Source organism: Vipera ursinii (assembly GCF_947247035.1).
Source record: "Vipera ursinii genome assembly, chromosome: 16".
Lineage (NCBI taxonomy): Eukaryota > Metazoa > Chordata > Lepidosauria > Squamata > Viperidae > Vipera > Vipera ursinii.
Genome location: NC_139529.1, coordinates 4951325 through 4971177, shown reverse-complemented (window position 1 = coordinate 4971177; position 19853 = coordinate 4951325). Strand labels below are relative to the sequence as shown.

At 50.7% G+C, this 19853-nt stretch overlaps 2 protein-coding genes across 6 annotated transcripts in view; one reads left to right on the top strand and one right to left on the bottom strand.

The window, feature by feature from the left end:
- The window catches only part of SPTAN1 (spectrin alpha, non-erythrocytic 1), a 68200-nt gene extending 56654 nt beyond the window's left edge, over window positions 1–11546 (top strand). For 2 of the 3 annotated variants that reach the window (XM_083375011.1, XM_083375010.1), the window contains 8 exons: window positions 830–847; window positions 3623–3685; window positions 6357–6411; window positions 7249–7445; window positions 7811–7864; window positions 8360–8506; window positions 9792–9939; window positions 11186–11546. In XM_083375011.1, the coding sequence (XP_083231137.1) occupies window positions 830–847; window positions 3623–3685; window positions 6357–6411; window positions 7249–7445; window positions 7811–7864; window positions 8360–8506; window positions 9792–9939; window positions 11186–11311 (808 nt within the window). In that variant the 3' untranslated portion in view covers window positions 11312–11546. The remainder of the gene's footprint in view (window positions 1–829; window positions 848–3622; window positions 3686–6356; window positions 6412–7248; window positions 7446–7810; window positions 7865–8359; window positions 8507–9791; window positions 9940–11185) is intronic. The other variant, XM_083375012.1, reaches the window with a different exon arrangement.
- Window positions 11408–18269, bottom strand: DYNC2I2 (dynein 2 intermediate chain 2). Of its 3 annotated transcripts, XM_083375109.1 has the most exons (9): window positions 18097–18269; window positions 16611–16871; window positions 15677–15786; window positions 15286–15443; window positions 15063–15172; window positions 14820–14987; window positions 13828–14060; window positions 12367–12524; window positions 11408–12029 (listed from the first exon to the last, which is right to left on the bottom strand). In XM_083375109.1, exons 1-9 carry the CDS (start codon window positions 18172–18174, stop codon window positions 11791–11793), a joined length of 1515 nt encoding a protein of 504 aa, XP_083231235.1. In that variant the 5' UTR covers window positions 18175–18269; the 3' UTR covers window positions 11408–11790. The 3 variants fall into 3 exon arrangements, with proteins under 3 accessions (XP_083231235.1, XP_083231233.1, XP_083231234.1); XM_083375107.1 differs by lacking the exon at window positions 18097–18269 and having other exon boundaries at window positions 16611–17916; XM_083375108.1 differs by lacking the exon at window positions 18097–18269 and having other exon boundaries at window positions 12367–12442; window positions 16611–17808.
- Between the last annotated feature and the right edge of the window lie 1584 nt (window positions 18270–19853).

Sequence of the window (19853 nt, the reverse complement as noted above, 5' to 3'; positions counted from 1 at the left end):
TGCAAGGGGCCGGGGACCCCTGACCCATCAGTGGGAGCAAAGAAGCCTCTTTGCTCCCATCTGATGACCTTTTTGGGGAACTGCCATGGCTGGCACAAAACATCTAACATTAGTTCTTCGGTGATCATCTTCAGAACTTCCAAAACAGTTAGGGGCATCGTTTGGGAAAAAAACAAACATCCCTCTCATTTAGATTTTTTTTCCCAGGCTAAATTGCCCAGCCCAATACAGGTCGTCCTCAACTTCACTACGGTTCATTTACTGACCACTCCGAAGTTAACAACGGCAGTGGAAAAAAAGAGACTTAGGACTGTTTTTCCACACAACCGTTGCAGTCGTGGTCACGTGATCGAAATTCGGACGCCTGGCAACGGATTCATATTTATGACGGTCGCAGCATCCCGTGGTCCCCTTTTGCGGCCTTCCCGGCAAGCAAAGTAAAGGGGAACCCAGATCCACTTAACAACCTTTGTTACTAAGTTAACGACCGCGGCGATTCCCTTAACAACTCTTGACAAGGAAGGTCGCAACGTGGGCGCGAAGTTCGCTTAGGAAACGTCTCACCTAGCAACCGAAACGCTGGGCTCCCTCGTGGCCGTAGGTTCGAGGACTCCCTGTCACGGCGCATTATCGGAGGGATAGCATTTGAACTTGGGAGCGAGATGAAAAGTTCCCAAATTCAGTTAAGAGGCTGGATTTTGTAAGACCACGTCTGCTTTTTTCCTAACGTCTCTCTCGTTTTGTTTTTTTTTCCTTTGACTTCTTCCTCGCTCTCCCGTTCCTTGGTTTTTCTCCCGTGGCGCCACGCTCGAACGCTCACGCTCTACAGAACATACCTGCTCGATGGGTTAGTATACATTTCCCCTCCCCCTTTCCCCCCCCACCCCAAACCGCTCTTGCTTCTTCGTGCCATTTACCGTGCTTGAGGCAACTGTGTTCGCAGAGTTCACCCCAGTTTGGGCATCGACGTCTGGACTCTGCAGGGGAACCCTGTCCAAGATTTGGGGTTAGTTCAGAGGCCCCGAGGAAAAATAGGCCTGAAGTTCCTCCTATGCCCCTCTTCTGCACATGCACACAAACAAGCTTTCTTGTCCACCGTAGTGGCACAGCGTTCCTTGTTGATCTACTGTACTACCTCGAACTCCAGCTTGCCGGCATGAGCTCCGTCCTCTGTTGGAGGAGACTTGACTGGGCTCTGCTAGTAGACATCAGACCAAGCATTTTGAGGAGGATCCAATCACACCTGATTCCGGGGTTCATTTTTCTGCCTCTCCGTTGTCCCGACTGGTTTACCCATCTTGCTACGGGGGAGGGGGGTGGCGGGTTTGACTTTTAAGTCGTTTATTCCCTTTTTTTTGCCACCCTGGAAATAAAAGACACCATAACTCCTTGTGCTTCCCGTGTTAAGGAGTTGGTCCTCCCTTGCCCGTTGAGGTGGTGGGGGAAAAAAAACAAACGCCCCCCTTATTATCCTCTGTTGTACTGCATTGTATTTTGACCAAGCCTGCTTCGGATGCCCCAGAGATTTGGCCTTTGGTACTGATTGTTGAGCTGCTTCTCTGAGAAGCGCAAGCCATGATTTGCCTCCAAACCAGAATTGGAAAAATCATTTCGGATTACAGCACCGGAGGAAACGGACGGGGAGAGTAGACGAGCGCAGACTCAACAACCAAAGGGCCAAATTGTGACTTGGTTATTATATACCTTTCTTGTTGTGTTATCTGTTTCTCCCCACCCCCCCCTTTCTTTCCCTCGCACACCCATGAAAGAAAGAAAGAATGTGGCTGTCCCTTTAAATCTTAATCCGCTCAGAGACAGAAGTACAAACTAGGTTCTCTCCTACATGCGTGCAAGATAAGCCTTAGCTTCTCCGGTTCAAAGCTGCAGACAGCAGGACCAGGCAAGGATTCAGAATTCAGTGCTGCAGAGATGTTTGGGAGAATGGGTGGCGCACACAGCCACGTCTGTTGCAGCTCATTAAAACAGCCCCATCTGTTTCCGACTGGAGATCAGCCCCATAGATTAGTAGGAAGCAGCTGGCGAAGACCCACTACGTGCTAGATTGGATGTGTGGACACATGAAGACAAACGTCTTCAAGCTGACACAGTCATTGCCTGTATTTTTTTTAAAAAGAATAGAATGTAGGATAGAACATAACAGAACATGAAATAGAATAGAACAGAATAGAATTTAGAATATGAAATAGAACAGAACAGAGTAGAGTAGAATAGAATAGAATAGAATAGAATAGAATAGAATAGAATAGAATAGAATAGAATAGAATAGAATAGAATAGAATAGAATAGAATAGAATAGAATAGAATAATAGAATAGAAGAATGAAATAATTAGAATAAAATAGAATAGAATAGAATAGAGAATGAAATAAATAGAATAGAATAGAATAGAATAGAATAGAATAGAATAGAAGAATGAAATAATTAGAATAGAATAGAGTAGAATAGAATAGAATAGAATAGAATAGAATAGAATAGAATAGAATAGAATAGAATAGAATAGAATAGAATATGGAATGGAATAGAATAGAATAGAATAGAATAGAATAGAATAGAATAGAATAGAATAGAATATGGAATGGAACAGAACAGAATTATAGAATAGAATAGAATAGAATATGGAATAGAACAGAACAGAATTATAGAATAGAACAGAATAGAATAGAATATGGAATAGAACAGAACAGAATTATAGAATAGAATAGAATAGAATAGAATAGAATAGAATAGAATAGAATAGAATATGGAATAGAATATGGAATAGAACAGAACAGAATTATAGAATAGAATAGAATAGAATAAAATAGAATAGAATAGAATAGAATATGGAATAGAACAGAACAGAATTATAGAATAGAATAGAACAGAATAGAACAGAATAGAACAGAATAGAATAGAATAGAATAGAATAGAATAGAATAGAATATGAAATAGAATAGAACAGAATAGAATAGAACAGAACAGAATAGAATAGAATAGAATATGGAATGGAATGGAATAAAATATGGAACTGAATAGAATATGGAACAAAATGGAATATAAAATAGAATATGAAAGAATAGAATATGAAATAGAATAGAACAATTGAACAGAATATGAAAGAATAAAATAGAATAGAATATGAAACAGAATAGAATAGAATTCTTTATTGGCCAAGTGTCATTGGACACACAAGGAATTTATATCCGGTGCATAAGCTCTCAATGTACATGCAAAGAACAAAGTATAGGTCGCAAGTCGTAGTTACAACCATCCATCATAAGTTACAAACAACAACTGATAAATCATCAGAAACCAATAGGGGAAGACCGTAGGAAAGATGAGAAAAGAGACAGAACTCAGCAAAACGATGGCATGGGGAGAAGAAAAAAAACTAGCTTTATCTCTGGTGGTTTGGGCAGGCAGTGCTCGCATCCCGAGTGGAGAAGCTGAAATAGCTTACGTCTTTTTTTAAAAAAAACAAACCACTGAGCGTTGACCTTGGGCAAGGGTTATAAGCCACGTGTCCCCTTGCCACGTGTGTTGCGTATGTGTGCGTGGGCTTCTCTCCCATGTTCTCCCTTCTCCTGTTTCGGAATTTCACACGGTTTCTTTCCTTTGAATAGCATAGCCTACCGTCGTGTCGTTCGCGTCTATCAGTATGAAGTTGGGGATGATCTGTCTGGAAGGTTTTTCTCCTTTTTTTCTTACCTCGCTGTGTTTTGGTTTTTTAATTTTAATTTTATTTTTTGCTTTCCTTTTCTCTTTTTTTTTTTTAACTGCACACTCCTAATTCCCCGAGGCTCGGCTTTTCTTACCCCCCCACCCCCCACCCCGAACTAACCGATCACTACTGTGAGATATTCTTGGCAAAAAGGCGGGTGGATTGTGGGAGGGGGGGGGCTCCCACTTAACACCCCCCCCTCCTTGAAACAGGCCACTTAATTGCTTTGTGAGCACTCTCACCTGCCACGCTGATGTTGACACTTAACCCTCCCCCCCCCCTCTTGCAAGCGAGACTCACCTGTTTGGAAAAACAACAAAAAAACGAGCATCCTTTCTTAAGCACCCAGGAATTTTACCCACCCCAACAAAATGAAAAAAAAAAATCTGCCCCCCCCCCCAAACTTGCTGAAGGGGGCAGGTACTGTCGGGGGCGAGCCTGCCAGCCGATTTCCCACCCCCCCAGCCATTTCCTCTCCACTTCCACAGGGGCAACGAGAAAGTGAAGCTCGCCCACACAGTAGCCCAGATGTGTGTTTTTGTGCGCACCGAGTGTCCGTTGTGATTTTTTTTTCCTCTTTTTCTTTTCCCCACTGCAAATGTTCCAGGTGGGGTGGGGGGGACAGAGCTCTGGACTTCAAAGTGAACCAAAACTTGCTTCCCTGCGACCCTGTCCGTCTGCCCAAGTTGGGATTTAATCTGGATTTTGAGATTTCTCCCCACCGCCGCCACCACCACACCCCGGTTCCCTGCTAACTTTGGCTTTAGTTCATTTCCAAAGTTTTAAAACCAAGCCGTGTATTTATTTATTAGGCGTTTGCAAGGGGGGGGGGGAAGAAGAATCCTTACGTTAGAGTCACATCAGTAGATGGGTCATTTTGGATCACTTTAGAAAGAGCCCTGGCCAGCAGCACCTCCGATGCCAAAGCGTTTTTGTTTTTCCCTTTTGCTTGAAAAGCTCCTGCCCCACACGCAAGGGAGCGCGCAAACCCGGTCCTTTGTGCCAAAGTTTTCCCCTCCCTATCGCGCCGTGCAAAACCTCGCTCGAGTCTCGTCCCTCTCGTTGGCCGAGCACCGCTCATCTCAAGCAATTTTACTCACGGCTTGTGTGTGTGTGTGTGTGTTTGTGTCAGGCTTCGATCTGATGGCTGAGGACGCTTTGCAGGGAGACATCCTCCCCCCCCTCCCACTTTCCCCCTCAGGACCATCAAGAAACCGGCGCTTTAGAAGTTGCATGAACGTGTCGCTGTTTTTCCGCTGCCCTTAACTTGCTTCTTGAAATGGGGCTTGAAATTAACCATAGAGTCCGAGGGCTGGAAGGGACCTCGGGGGTCCCAATTGCCCAAAGGTCCAGAGCAGAATTTGGTTCTGAAAAGGCTCTTTCCTGTATTGGATGAGATAGCCTGCTCCAACCTCAACCTTTTATTCACAGAGAAAGCAGTCCTTACAAAAGAGAAATTGGTTATTGCAAGATCAGATGTTCTAAATTGTGGTGCATTTATCTGCAGGGATACCCATGAACAATCTGGATTGTGTGGTGCATTTATCTGCAGGGGTACGCATGCACAATCTGGATTGTGTGGTGCATTTATCTGCAGGGATACCCGTGCACAATCTGGATTGTGTGGTACATTTACCTGCAGGGGTACGCATGCACAATCTAGATTGTGTGGTGCATTTACCTGCAGGGGAACGTGTGCACCATCTGGATTGTGTGGTGCATTTATCTGCAGGGGTACGCGTGCACAATCTAGATTGTGTGGTGCATTTGTCTGCAGGCATACACATGCACAATCTGGATTGCGTGGTGCATTTATCTGCAGGGGTACGCGTGCACAATCTAGATTGTGTGGTGCATTTATCTGCAGGGGTACACGTGCACAATCTGGATTGTGGTGCATTTACCTGCAGGCATACACGTGCACAATCTAGATTGTGTGGTGCATTTATCTGCAGGCATACACGTGCACAATCTGGATTGTGTGGTACATTTACCAGCAGGGATACGCATGCACAATCTGGATTGTGTGTGGCATTTACCTGCAGGCTTACGCGTGCACAGTCTAGATTGTGCGGTGCATTTATCTGCAGGGGTACGCGTACACAGTAATCAGACACAGCTTCTGCTAGGGGTCTTCACTCTACCCTCATTGAGACTTGATATCAAGATGAAAGACATTAACTGGATTTTATATTTTTTTATTATTTGTTAAACCACCCAGAGACACGTAAACATTCAGATGGACAATACGTGAATTTGTTTACATTAATAAATGTTGCAAGAGCTGGTCTGTAAGCATCTACATTTTCCCCTGTGAAAAACACCCCAGAGGGTGGCGTGTGCGTGCGTGCGTGTTTGCTTGGCTTCATTCCGTGTGGGTTTTCTTCTTGTTTTTTTAAAAATCATTTTCTAAACAATCCAGATCTGCTAGACTAGAAGTCACATTGTCTAGGCTGGCACCTGCAGCCATTGTACCACACTGCTGCTCGGTCGATCAGTGCCTTAATTAAACTAAATGGAAACACTAACACCACACACACACACACACCCCCGTAATAGAGGGAAGAGTGTTAATTACGAGCCCCATTTCTTGGACTGGCTGAAGACCCTCTCTCTGATGCCAAATCTTTCTTCAGGTCCTGCATGGTGGAAGAATCTGGCACTCTGGAGTCTCAGCTGGAAGCCACCAAGGTGTGTATTTTGATGGAACCAAACACACGGAGAAGATTCCTATCGACGCTGGGATCATTTCAAGCAAGAGGAACGGAGCAGATAACCTGGAATTTCGTTCCCAATTTCCTTCTGAGACATTCAAGGAATCCCAGAACATTTGCTCTGCCTTGGGGGTGGGTGGGGGGCAAAGCTAACCAAAGAGCAGGTGTTGTCTAGAGCAGGGGTCTTCAGACTTGGCCCTTTTATGCCTTGCGGACTTCAACTCCCAGAATTCCTCAGCCAGGCACGCTGGCTGAGGAATTCTGGGAGTTGAAAGTCCGCAAGGCATAAAAGGGCCAAGTCTGAAGACCCCTCGATCACCACTCAGCCCAAAACAACTGTTGTCAAACACGACGGTCGTTAGGTGCATTTTGCCCCATTTTTTTACGACCTTGCCACCGTCGTTAAGTGAATCACTGCCGCTGTTAAGCTAGGAACACGGCTGTGAAGGGAATCCGGCTTCCCCCCATTGGCTTTGCTTGTCGATGGTCCTAGAAGGGGGATCACGTGAACCCGGAATGCCGCAAGCCGTCCTAAATAGGAGCCGGTTGCCGAGGGTCTGAATTTCGATCACTTGACAATGGGGATGCCGCCACGGTCGTTAAGCAGGGGAAAACGGTCATAAGTTGCTTTTTTCCGGTGCCGGTCACTAAACAAATAGATCGTAGGGTTTTACGTTCAGGTTAATCTTTGGCAATTCATAGCCAGGGGTGAAACCAAGTGGCCTGCAGCTATTGGGGGAGGGGGTGTCGTGTAGGTGTGTGTGTTTGTGTGTGTGCGCGGGCAGGCTTGTGCACGCTTCTTCTTCCCTTTCAGCGCAAACACCAGGAGATCCGGGCCATGAGGAGCCAGCTGAAGAAAATCGAAGACCTGGGAGCCGCCATGGAGGAGGCGCTGATTTTGGACAACAAGTACACCGAGCACAGCACGGTGGGGCTGGCACAACAGTGGGACCAGCTGGATCAGCTCGGCATGAGAATGCAGCACAACCTGGAGCAGCAGATACAGGCCAGGTGGGGCGGGGGGGCACCCGCCCAGCCTGGAATGGGGGTTTAGCATTGCAGGAAATGGTTGGTTGGGAAGCGAGTCAGCTTCCTGACTTCGCTGGGGGACGGAGAGTTCCCGACAGTTCTTTTAAAGGGTGTAACCCAAATTCCAAGTGGTTGACCAAACGAGACTTAAACCTGCAAAGCGTATTTTCCCCCACCCCCAAAGTGGTTTATTTTCCTCCAGCCAAATGAAAAATGGTTCCCAAACCACCGTATTGGTGCAACGGATTTAAGCCGAAGAGGCAGAAACCCCCCTCCCCGCTTTGGGAACGAGGAGATTCCAACCCATCCAGATGTTCTGAGGGTAAACACATTTCTCTCTTTTCCAGAAACACCACTGGCGTCACCGAGGAAGCTCTGAAGGAATTCAGCATGATGTTTAAGTGAGTTTTGCAGCGATTTTTAGGGTGGGTGGGTGGTGGTGGTCCTGGCCTGCACACCTCCTCCTGGGTGCCAAACCCTTAACGCCTGTTTTTAAAACCTGAGCCAGGTTTACGTCCGGGAGAGGCAGCGGCTGTTAGCTGGCTGCAATCTGATTAGGTAGGGGAGCCTATCCAAATCCCGGCATCTTTCTGTGTATCGAAGCAATGTTTGGAGATCCCTTCATAGCCTATCTTGGGGACACACACACACACCCCAAACCCTGGTCCGTGGACCGGCACCGGGCATGCCAGCAACCGGGCTGTGCAAACAAAAGCAAAAGCCCCATCCATGGGATGCAGGTAGCGCATAAAACTGCATGCCCTCCAGTCCGCGGGGAAACCTCTCCGCGGAACCAGTCCCTGATGCCCAAAAGGTTGGGGGCCTCTGTCCTATCTGGAGAAAAAGTTTAGCCCATAAAAGTAAAAAAAAAAAAAGCGGCTTTTCCTTCACTCTAGGCATTTTGACAAGGATAAATCGGGCCGTCTGAACCACCAAGAATTTAAGTCCTGCCTGCGCTCTCTGGGTTACGATCTGCCCATGGTGGAGGAGGGAGAACCGGACCCGGAATTCGAGGCTATACTTGACACAGTCGATCCCAACCGGTAAGAAGGACGCCCTTTGTGTCTTTTTTTTTTTCCCACCCCCAAAGCTCCTATGTCGTGGAAAAACCCCATGGAAAAGACGAGAGGCAGCAACACAAAACAATAATTTCTTACTTTTTTAAGATTCAGAGGTTTATTTTGCTAATGACTTTGCAACCCAGCAAACATAACGACACGACATCACTTCCGTTAATAACCCATGGCAATGAGGACCATATGGCATAGCAAACTCCAATAGGACAGCTATAGGCCAATTGCAAATCAGTCAGGTCCAGTCCCAACCCTTTATATATACCCTTTCTCGTTCTCAGACTGTAGTCAGATGGTCCTGTTGTGATTCAGGGTCAGCCTGTGGGTTCGGCAGTTGGGTCGGACGATTCAGAGGAGGAGGAGGGGGATGTTGGAGAGGTTGCTGAGGGTGTTGGAGAGCTTGCTGATGAGAGCCCTCAGCCAGGCCCCTCCCACCTGGTTACGACGCAGACCCAGCTGTGTGAGCCTGACAGCGTGGATGAAGATGACCCACAGCTGGCCCTGTTCAAGGACGCCCGACGCAGGAGGAGTAAACAGAGGAAGGCAATGGGGCACCTCGGAAGGAGGCAGAGAGAAGCCACGCCCTGAACTGTATAAAAGGGGAATGTGTGGGAGGGCTGGTTTGCTGAAGGCAACCGCTTGAATAGCTCCTGTTTCATGGTTCGTGTCTTGTTTTTGCTCTGCTTGCTTTTGTGTCCATAAATTTGGCAGGCTTAGTTCCAGCCTCTTGCCTTCTTGTAAAAGGGGTTGTCCCTGCCTTATCTGCAGGGCTGGTAGTAGGCTGGTACAGAACAGGTCTGCTGATTTTTCCCTGACTTCTGCTGACTTTTTGCTGACCTGCTGAACATAACTTTCCACATATACCCGTCTACATTGGAACCCGCATCCATCGGCTACTTTCAGCTCCCTATTTCTATTCCAGTCCTTACATTCTAAACGTACCCAACACGACCTACTTTGCAATTTCATATGGCACAAAGCTCCGCACAGATCGCAAACAATACGTTCCTATTGTGAAACGTTATAAGAGTTCAAGTCACAGCTTTGGTTTAAATCACTACCGTGGGGCCCACCTCCCCTTTGCTTCGGTCTCATCTGGTTACATGAGGAGGGGGCTATACTTTTGTCTCCCACATCGTACGACCGGACTTCTCAACATGGGAACTGTACGGTGGGTGGACTTCAACTCCCAGAATTCCCACTCTGGTCATCTCCCAACGCTTTTTTTTTGTCTTTCCCTTTCTCCTTCTGCCAGGGATGGACACGTCTCCTTGCAAGAGTACATGGCCTTTATGATCAGCAGGGAGACGGAGAACGTGAAATCCAGTGAGGAGATAGAGAGCGCTTTCCGCGCCCTCAGCTCGGAGGGCAAGCCCTACGTGACAAAGGAAGAGCTTTACCAAGTAAGGGAAGCTGTTTTTTTGTAGGGGGAGGATTTAGAACCGACTGCGGTAGTCCCGAGCGCCGTGTGACAGAGTGAGCGCCTGTTACGCGTCCCAGCTTCTGCCAACCTAGCAGTTCGAAAGCACGTAAATATGCAAGTAGAAAAATAGGGACCACTCCGGTGGGAAGGTCACAGCGTTCCGTGCGCCTTTGGCGTCTAGTCATGCCGGCCACATGACCACGGAGAAGTCCTCGGACAAGCGCTGGCTCTTCGGCTTTGAAACGGAGATGAGCACCGGCCCCTAGTCAGAAACGACTAGCACGCATGTGCGGGGGAACCTTTACCTTTACCTTTTTTAAGGTAGTCCTCTGCTTACAACACTTCATTTAGTGGCCGTACAAAGTTGAAACAGCACTGAAAAAAGCGACGTGCGGCCCTTTTTCAGAGTTACTTTCGAAGCATCCCCCTGGTCACATGATCAAAATTCAGACGCCGGGCAACTGGTTCGTACTTACGACCATTGCCGTGTCCCTTTTGCGGCCGCCTGACAAGCGAAGCCAAATGGGGACGCCGGATTCGCTTCGCCGCCGGGTTACTAACTTTTATCCACTGCGGTGATTCCGTTTGAACAACGTTGGCAAGGAAGGTCGTAAAAATGGGGGCGAAGCTCGCTTAACAAAGGTCTCGGCTTAACATCAGAACATTTGGGGCTCGTTCGTCCTAAGTAGAGGACTGCCTGTATGCACCCTCCAATTGTCGTGACCGCCCTTGCTCCAGGAATGGACGCGCTTTCTGCCCCCTCAACGTCATTTTAATTTGCTAAGAAGCCCCACGTAACGCAGATAATTTGCTAGAGCGGTGGGGGCAAGAGGCCCACCCCAGAAATGATGAGAGAAAAAGCCGAGTAAGACATGAGGAACACGTCACTGAGTGGGTGAAACCCTTTCTGATACTGTCAGCTCCAGGACAGGAGCGTTTCGGCGCTTAACGTTCCTTCGTCCTGCTTTAAGAGGCTTGACGTTTTCTACCCAGGCGGGCAGAAATTGGGAATGTCCTTTTAATCCCTGTAGTAATTAGCCCTTGGGCCATATCAAGGTGCAGAGTAATTTAAGATGTAGATAGATGAAATACGATAGAATTATATTTCGCTGTCACCCCTGCAGTCGACCCCAGTCAGTCTCACGTATGCCGATAGTTGGGTTGTCTGAATTCAAACTCTCTCCCCTTTTGACTTTCTGACCCTCCGACCCTTTGTCGCCTTTCAGAATCTGACCCGGGAACAGGCGGATTACTGCATCTCGCACATGAAGCCCTACATGGATAGCAAAGGCCGAGAACTTCCCTCCGCCTACGACTACATCGAATTCACGCGCTCCCTCTTCGTGAATTGATCCCTGGCGCTCACCTGCCTCCCTCCCTCCCCCTCCCTGCCCCGAGCTTTTCTTCCTTCCCTCCGGGATCCCGAGAATGCGCTTGCGTCTTCGGCCTCTGCATGTCTCCCCTCTCGTGCTCGAAAATAATCCCCTGTGTAACCTTTAAAAAAAAACACGCTTCGCTTAGTAGAAGGAAACAAACAAATGTACGTCGCGGTGTGTGCTTCAATAAAAGTTGCTAGTCCCAATTGAACACCCCCCCTCCGCGAGGGTTTGTTTCACGCCTCTGGCGCACGGAGAATTCTCCCATCGACCAAGTCCCCTCACTTAAAAAAAGAACGCCACTCAGAGATGTGCTTTTACTTGGGATTTATTTGCGACCCCCTCCCTTACGCGCTGTGCTGCCCTCGTGTGAAAATAGTTGCGTGAACAAAGGACTGCCTTTTAACCATCTGTACACCGAGACACGCCGTTGCTGGAGGGTGTGCGTGTGTGCACTAATCGGTGACCTCGTTCGCTAGCTGATCGAGATGGCTCATCTCCCGCGGGCCCTCTTCGGTGAAATCCGAACTCAGCTGCCAGACCTTCACCGTCCCGTTGCCGTCTCCGGCGGCGAGGAGCTGAGCCTGCCGAGGGTTGAACTCCAAGCAGTAGACGGGGCCCTGGCTGGACGTCTGCTGGATGGAAACCGAGGGCTTTTGCGAGCTCTTTGCAAAGTCGAAAAGCTGCACTTCCCCTGGGAAACGAGCCCAAAAGATAAAAAAAAGAGTGATGGGTTTTACAACACCACCCTTTTGCAGGCTCTTCCCCCAAAAGTCCTGCTTTTCCCTCCTCCGATTATTCAGAGCCGGCACCAAAATTTAAAATCGCGGCAGTTTCGCACGAGAATGAAATTTTAAATAAATCGATTCGCTGAAAAGCAGGACTGTCGGGATCCTACGGCGAGTAAGAAAAACGGCGAGTCGAGCGCCAAACTCGCTACCCCCACCTGGATGAGGCGAGCCGAGCGGCAGGCTCAAATAAAACCCCGTCCAGCCCCCTCCCCTCCCCACAGCTAGCTAAAGCAAAAGTACCTTCCCCGGAAGCAGCTGCGAAAACCAGGGGCCGGACAAGGGACCACCTGACGCTGAAGATGTATTTCTTGGACAACTGGAGAGAAAGCAGTGGGTGAGCTTGCAGCATGGAATGTAAATGAACGTGTCCATCGGTCCCTCCGCTCAGAAACAGATTCCTTGGGGGTGGGGGGGGGGAAGCAGCTTTAGGTTAGCAAATCCAAAATCCGAGGAGAGAGTAGCATCCAGAAGGCTTTCAAGAACGAGACTGGGTTTATTATTTATTTATTTATTTATTTATTTAGTATACGACCCTTCTCCCGAAAGACTCAGGGCAGTGAACAGGGCAATACATATCAAAAACAAGATACAAAAATTAAAAACGATTAAACAAGATGCCCACGAATAAGTTAAAACACATTAAAAGTAGGTTAAAACACATCAATAAAACCCAACCCCATCCCATCAGGCCAGGCCAGCTTGTTCGAAAAGGTAGGTTTTGAGATCGCGCCGGAAGGAGCGGAGGTCAGGCGCCATCCGGAGCTCGACCGGAAGATGGTTCCATAAATCCGGCGCGCCCACAGAGAAGGCCCTCCCCCTGGGGGCCACCAGTCGGCATTCTTTGACCGGTGGCACCCTGAGGAGGCCCTCTCTGTGGGAGCGCACTGGGCGGAGGGAAGTTGACGCCGGCTGCAGGTGCTCCCCAAGGTATTCCGGACCCATGCCATGTAGGGCTTTGTAGGTCATTACCAACACCTTGAATCTCACCCGGAAGGCAACTGGAAGCCAATGCAGCTCGCGGAGCAAAGGTGTAACATGGGAGTGTCGGGAAACTCCCAACACAACTCTCGCGGCTGCATTCTGTACCAGCTGGAGCCTCCGAGTGGTCGTCAAGGGTTGCCCTCTGTCAGAAATGGTGGAGGGTCTCCTGCTTGAAAGAGGGGGTTGGGCTAGATGACCTACAGGGTCCCTTCCAACTCTCTGATTCTAATTCTAATTTGCAGCCGACTCAATTTACCCCTCGCCTGGAATTCCCCCTATTCTGCAAGCGCCCATAATTCATAAGGCGTCTCTCTAGTCACCATTGCACATTAAAAGAACTAAAACGACACGACAAGTTTTTTTATGGCCCAGAACCACAGACCAAATGGTCTCGAATCTAGAGGAATCTTGTCCCGTGGCTATGCTTCAAATCCAGGCTCTTGTTACTCTTCAGATACACGTATCCTTCCCCTTCGCTCAAGAAGACACCTGGAGAAGCAGGTTTTAATTTTTCCCTTTCCGCTTGGCAAAGGAAAACAGAAAAACCCCAAACAGGGCTACCTGCTGCTTTAAACCACGTTTGCCTGGAGTACCACAACACGGTAAATTATAATCCCCAGCTTGCAAACCACCATACCGAGATGGCAGAGCCAGAAGCGCACCCAAGGTTGCCGATTGTGTTGGTTCTTGAAAATCCGGAAGGTTTCGGGAGGGCCTTACCTGTGGAAAGGTGAGCAGCTGACGCTGTAGATGGGTCCTCCGTGGGAGGAGAAGCTGAACTGGGCGGGGGCCCTGAGAGGGACCGAGCTGGCCTTCCGCAGGAGGGCGGCTGTGTCCACCGCCGTCGAGCACTTCATCAAACCGCCGCCCTCCGTGCCGCTGACGAAGACGCTGGGCTCAAAGTGGGAGAAGGAGAGGGACGTGACTCCCACCACTGTGTCTCCTCGAGAATGCTGGGTGGAGGGGGGGAGAGCAGAGGGGGAGACAAAAAAGTCTGTGCATCATTGCAGCCAAAACACAACACTGAAAATTTAAGAGCCTTGGTGGAGCAGTGGGCTGATGCCTCCTTAAGTAACACCAGCTGCCTGCAATTAGTGCAGGTTCGAGTCCCACCAGGCTCAAGGTTGACTCAGCCTTCCATCCTTCCGAGGTAGGTAAAATGAGGACCCAGATTGTTGGGGGCAATAAGCTGACTTTGTAATAATGCCGTTTGGGGGTGTGTGAAAGCCCTAATAAGCAGGCATATACATAGAATGAAGGCTACTGCTAAGCTTGTAAGCCGCCCTGAGTCTTCGGAGAAGGGCGGGATATAAATGGAATTAAAATAAAAATAAATAAATAAAATAAGACTCCAGGGGAAGTCGAGGGGGATTGGGCCCTGCCCGGTCCTCCCATGCTCGGCTGCCATAAGAATTTGGCCGTTCCGACATACTGATACGTCTCTGCAAAGATGAGCAGAAGGGCTTAAAAAGATAATAAAAGATGATAACTACGATCTTAGGATCAGCTTAAAATAACCCAACCCTCCCTGTAAGACTCCGATCCGCGTGAAAAACGGCCTCGGACACGTATCCTCTCAAATCCAAGGGACCAGCAGGCCTCGCCTAGGACCGCCAACGTGTCCCAACGCTTTGCCGGTGACGTCAGGTGCTTTTTTCGGTGGGCGGTCCAAGGCTGTGGAGGTTTTCTCCGCCAGGATCCTCCCCACCTACCTTCTTGAGCTTGGTGGTCCTGGGAATCTGCTGCTGGACGAAAGCAAAACCGCCGGCGGGGCGGAGGAGCCCGTCTCTCTCCTCCTGCCACACGAGGATCTTGCCGTCGGTGGAGAGGCTCAGGACGCGGAAGGTGCGCGGCTGACGGGGGTCCCGGTGCCAGCTGACCTGAGGCCCAGAGGAGCAATCGGGGAGCTCAGGAAGTCACGAGGGAGCTGGACCGCAACCCTGCCCCGCCCCTACCTGATACACGGGGTCGGTGTGAGTATCGTCGGTCATGCCCGTCCTCCAGACCAGGGGGTCTTCCTGTCTGCTGGTGTCCCAAATCAGGACTTCTCCGCTGAACAGGCCTCCTGAGGGGGTAGAATTGAGAAGCTGGCAGGACGTTGGAGGAATCTGGCGCCCCGGTCAACCCTGGTCCGCTTCCTGTCCGGGCCCAAGGGGAGCTCTCTCAAGAAGCACTTGCCGGCGACAAGCGAAGGCTGCTGGGGGTGGAAAGCCAGGCAAAGGACGGCGCTGGTGGTCTCCACCACGAGGTCCGGGCGGTGGGGATTCAGCGCTCGGCGGTCGAGATTCCAGGTGCAGAGGAAGGATTTCTCAGCGCTCCAGTCTCCGTCATCCAGTCTGGGAGAAAGAGGGAGAAGAGGAAGGAAGGAAGGGAGGTAGGAAGAAAAAAAAGAGAAAGAAAAAGAGAGAAAGGGTGGGAGGAAGGGAGGGGAGAGAAAGAATAGGAAAGAAAGAAGAAAAAATAAGAGAAAAAGGAAGAAAAGAGAAAAAGAAAATGAGGGAGACAGAGGCGTTAGAGAGACAACTGGGACACAGATACGAATCAGCGACCGCCGTCTCTTTCGGCTCACCTGCCGTAGGAGCAGGCGAGGACGGAGCCCGTGGCGTTCCAGGAGACCCCGGTCACCTGCAGGTTGCGCTCCTGGGCTTCAGGGTACGACAAGCTGTGCGCACAAGACACCTGCAAGGGAGAAGAGGGGGGGATGAGGGGGCCTGGCAGAGGAGGAGCCCCCCAGAGATTAAGCCTTGGTCAGTCGTGACGAGATGGGACCAGGCCAGGACATCTGTCCCACCGGAAGGCCGAGATGCGACGGCAATAATGGCACCTCACAAGTCTGGTTGCGTTGGAGCTTCTGCCGCCACCCCCCTCCCCCCGCCCGCCATGCTCAGATGAAGCAGGGGAGGGTCTGCTGAGCCACTTCTGGACATTACAGAGGGTCCTCCTCGACATACGGCCCCAATCGAGCCCAGGATTTTGTGTTGCTAAAGTGAGACGTTTGGGAAGTGAGTTTTGCCCCCTTTCACGACTTCTCTCGCCACGTTTCTTAAGTGAATCACTACGGTTGTTAAGTTAGTCACGTGGTTGTTAAGCGAATCCAGCTTCCCAATTGACTTTGCTTGCCAGAAGGTAGCAAAAGGGGGATCGCATGACTCCCACCCACCCCCCTCCCGGGAGACTGTGACTGTCCTAAGTGTGAATCAGTTGCCAAGCATCCGAATGTAAATCACGTGACCCTGGGGATGCTGCCACAGTCGCAAGTGTGAAAATTGGTCCTGGGTCCCTTTTGTTCAGGACCGTCGTAACTTCGGTCACTAAGTGAGCTGTTCTAAGTCAAGGACGTCCTATATCTCGTTTCTCCGGGCTGGAAAAGACTTTGGCCCCTTGGCCCGGGGAGCAGATCCTGCCCGATCCCTCCCCGACCCTTTGCAGGAGGCGAAGGGAGTCCCCGGATGGAGGGGATCCCCCCCAAAGCCCCCGGCAGGTGTTCCTGGAGGGGCCATTACCGTCTCGTTGGTGTCCGTCCAGTTGACCTGGAAGCCGTCGAAGGCGTGGCTCTTCCAGTTCTTGTCCAGCTCGCGGATGACCGGCTCCTCCACCCGCTGCAGGAAGGCCCGCAGGCCGGCGTAGTCTACCGGGGGCGGCGGCGGGAGGGGCAAGGTCTGGGCCGGACTGGCCTCGGGGTCCGCCTGGACGCCCACCTCATGGCAGTGGCAGGTCTGGACCCGCCGTTCGGCCGTGCGGACGGGGACGGTCTGGGTGCTCTTCTGCGGGAAGGAATGCAAGGCCCATCGTCCACGGCCCCCAGCGAGGAGGGCCGCCCCAAATAGAAGCCCCATCACGGACGACCCCCCCCCAATGAGGCTGGCCGTTCCAAATGAACGTCCCATCATCCACAGCTCTAGAAAGAACGGCTGTTCCCCAATAGGAGCCCCCATCATCCACAGCCCCCAGTGAGGCCGGCCGTTTCTAAATAGAAGCCCCAACATCCACAGCCCCTTCGGAAGATGACCAATTTCAAATAGGAACCCCATCATCCACAGCCCCCAATGAGGATGACCATTTCTAAATAGAAGCCCCATCATCCACAGCCCCTACGTAAGACGACCATTTTAAATAACCCCATCATCCACAGCACCCAATGAGGATGACCATTTCCAAATAGAAGCCCCATCATCCACAGCCCCTACGTTAAGACGACCATTTTAAATAACCCCATCATGCACAGCCCCCAATGAGGACGACCGTTTCCAAATAGAAGCCCCATCATCCACAGCCCCTACGTTAAGACGACCATTTTAAATAACCCCATCATGCACAGCCCCCAATGAGGACGACCGTTTCCAAATAGAAGCCCCATCATCCACAGCCCCTACGTTAAGACGACCATTTTAAATAACCCCATCATGCACAGCCCCCAATGGGGACGACCGTTTCCAAATAGAAGCCCCATCATCCACAGCCCCTACGTTAAGACTACCATTTTAAATAACCCCATCATCCACAGCCCCCCCAATGAGGACGGCCGTTTCCAAATAGAAGCCCCATCATCCACAGCCCCTACGTTAAGACGACCATTTTAAATAAACCCATCATCCACAGCCCCCAATGAGGACGACCGTTTCCAAATAGAAGCCCCATCATCCACAGCCCCAACTGAGGATCGCCAGTATCCTCAATATAAGACCCCACTGCCCGGGATCCCTCCCTTCCCTGTGCTGGCATGGCCCCACAGCCCATTATCCACAGCCAAGGCAAGGGCGATGCAAAAGGCTGCCGTGCCAAAGGGAGCTCGCCCCACTCCTGCTCTGCACCGCTGCGCACTATGGGATTTGTAGTTCCCCCCAAAAAAACCAGGGAACCGGAGGGCGGGGCCCAGCCGGGGAAAGGTCGGAGCAGCGCCCCCCACCGCCCACGGCGGGTGGGGGGAGCGCGGCCGGGGAGGATGGGACCTGTAGTCCCGCGCCCCGCAGGGCAGAGCGGCGCCCCCACCTCCTCGCATCGGGCCCCCTGGTCCCTCCTCCACACCGACTCCACGTCCAGGGCGCCGCCCGCCGCGTCCCCGAACATCCCGGCGGGGGCAAAAAACGGGCCCCGGCAGGCTCCCCGGCACTGCAGGCCGCGGTTGCCGCGGCAACGGGCTCGCACCCCCCCCACCCCACACCTCTCCCGCGCTGAGGCGCCGCTCGATGTCGTCATCCGCGAGCGCGGCCAGCGCGCGAACTCAGCAGCGCCCTCTGGCGACGCGGCGCGCCTTCTCTGCCTCTCCTCCAACTTGCAGCCCTTGAAAGCAGCTTAGGGGCTGCTGGAGAAACCAAGGTTAATTTTGCCAAGCCGTGGTTTGCCAAATCCACCCAGTCCAACGTGCTACGGGACGAGGAGAGCAAGGTGGGCCGCAGGGTGTCCTAAGAAATCGACCTGTCGCGCGCAAATAAACCCAGATTGCGCCCCAAACCCCCAAATAACAAAAGCACCATAAGCCACTTTTAAACCAAACTATGTTTACCTACTGAATGCAATACATGAAAGAAGTTAGGTTTTAAAGCAAAGAAAAAAAAACCCTTAGAAACAGTGGTGGAAAAACCCAGATTTGGGTTGAAAAGCAACAATGTTGCTTGCAATTTTCTTTTCTTGATACCCGCCCCCCTCCCGCTTCTCCCCTCCTGATTTCTGCCCCCTTCGTTATCTCTAATCATGGTTTCAACCTGGTTAGCAGTCATTGTGATCAATTTTCTCTTCCTTGGCTGCGAAGCTGCTTGCCGCCACTAGATGGCAGTCACGCCACGTCTTTCAGGCGCCTCTTGCAGCTAAAGCGCTTTGCAAATTCCTTCCACGCCAGGCTTGGCTTTTGCAGCCCTTGTTGGCTTGCGGTGCTGTTCAGACGACGCTCTTAACCGGGTCAGATCGCGAATTTAGCACGCTTCCTGCAAAAGCTGGCTAATGCAAACCTGGATCTCCATTGCTGGTCACGCACCGACCGTCTTTTGGATAGTTAAGGGTGCAAGGCAGTGTGCAAGCTTGGGAAAGCAGGCTAGGCGTTTTCAGTGGCTCTCATTTTTATCCTGGTTTGTCCTTACCTCCTTCTTAAAAACGGGTTGCTTTTGGCCTTTGGCAGAACCTTCCACACACACTTCGGACTCACTCAAAGTTGGGCAGCCCTACAACTGCGATTGTTAGTAAATAAAATCATTGGGGGCACGCACACTGTCTGGTGGGTGCAGAATGACCCTCCTGTTCCCAACCACCCCATTTCTCCTTCCACCAGGCACAGCCAGGATGGCTAGTTTCCACCCATTCCCTGAAAACTTGGGAGAAGTTCCTGGAGAAGTTGGAAACGTGGAAGTGTGCGGAAGATGGTTGAGCCGAAATGGACGGGTGCAGCTTACAGAAGTCAGAGAAAGCTGGTCCAGGAAGAAGAGCATTCAGGCCACAGTGCTTTGGGCAAGTGTCCAAGACCAAAATGCCCACTTCGACCTCCTGAAGTTGGAGGAGGCCATAAAGGAAGTCTACGAAGATTTCAAGACGTTGAGGTCCTACAAGGAGGAAGGCCTGGCGGGAGAGAAACTCTACCTTCATTCGAATTGTTTTCATTATTACCCCGATAAAGATGTCCTCCGGGAAACCCTTGAAATATTACAGGTACAACGGAAAGAGCTGGTCCTCAAAAGTTCTCGAGATGTTTGCGCCTCCAGAAGGCCCGCTCGCTATGCCCAAGGAGTCTGTTTTGAAGACCGAGAAGAAGATTGGGA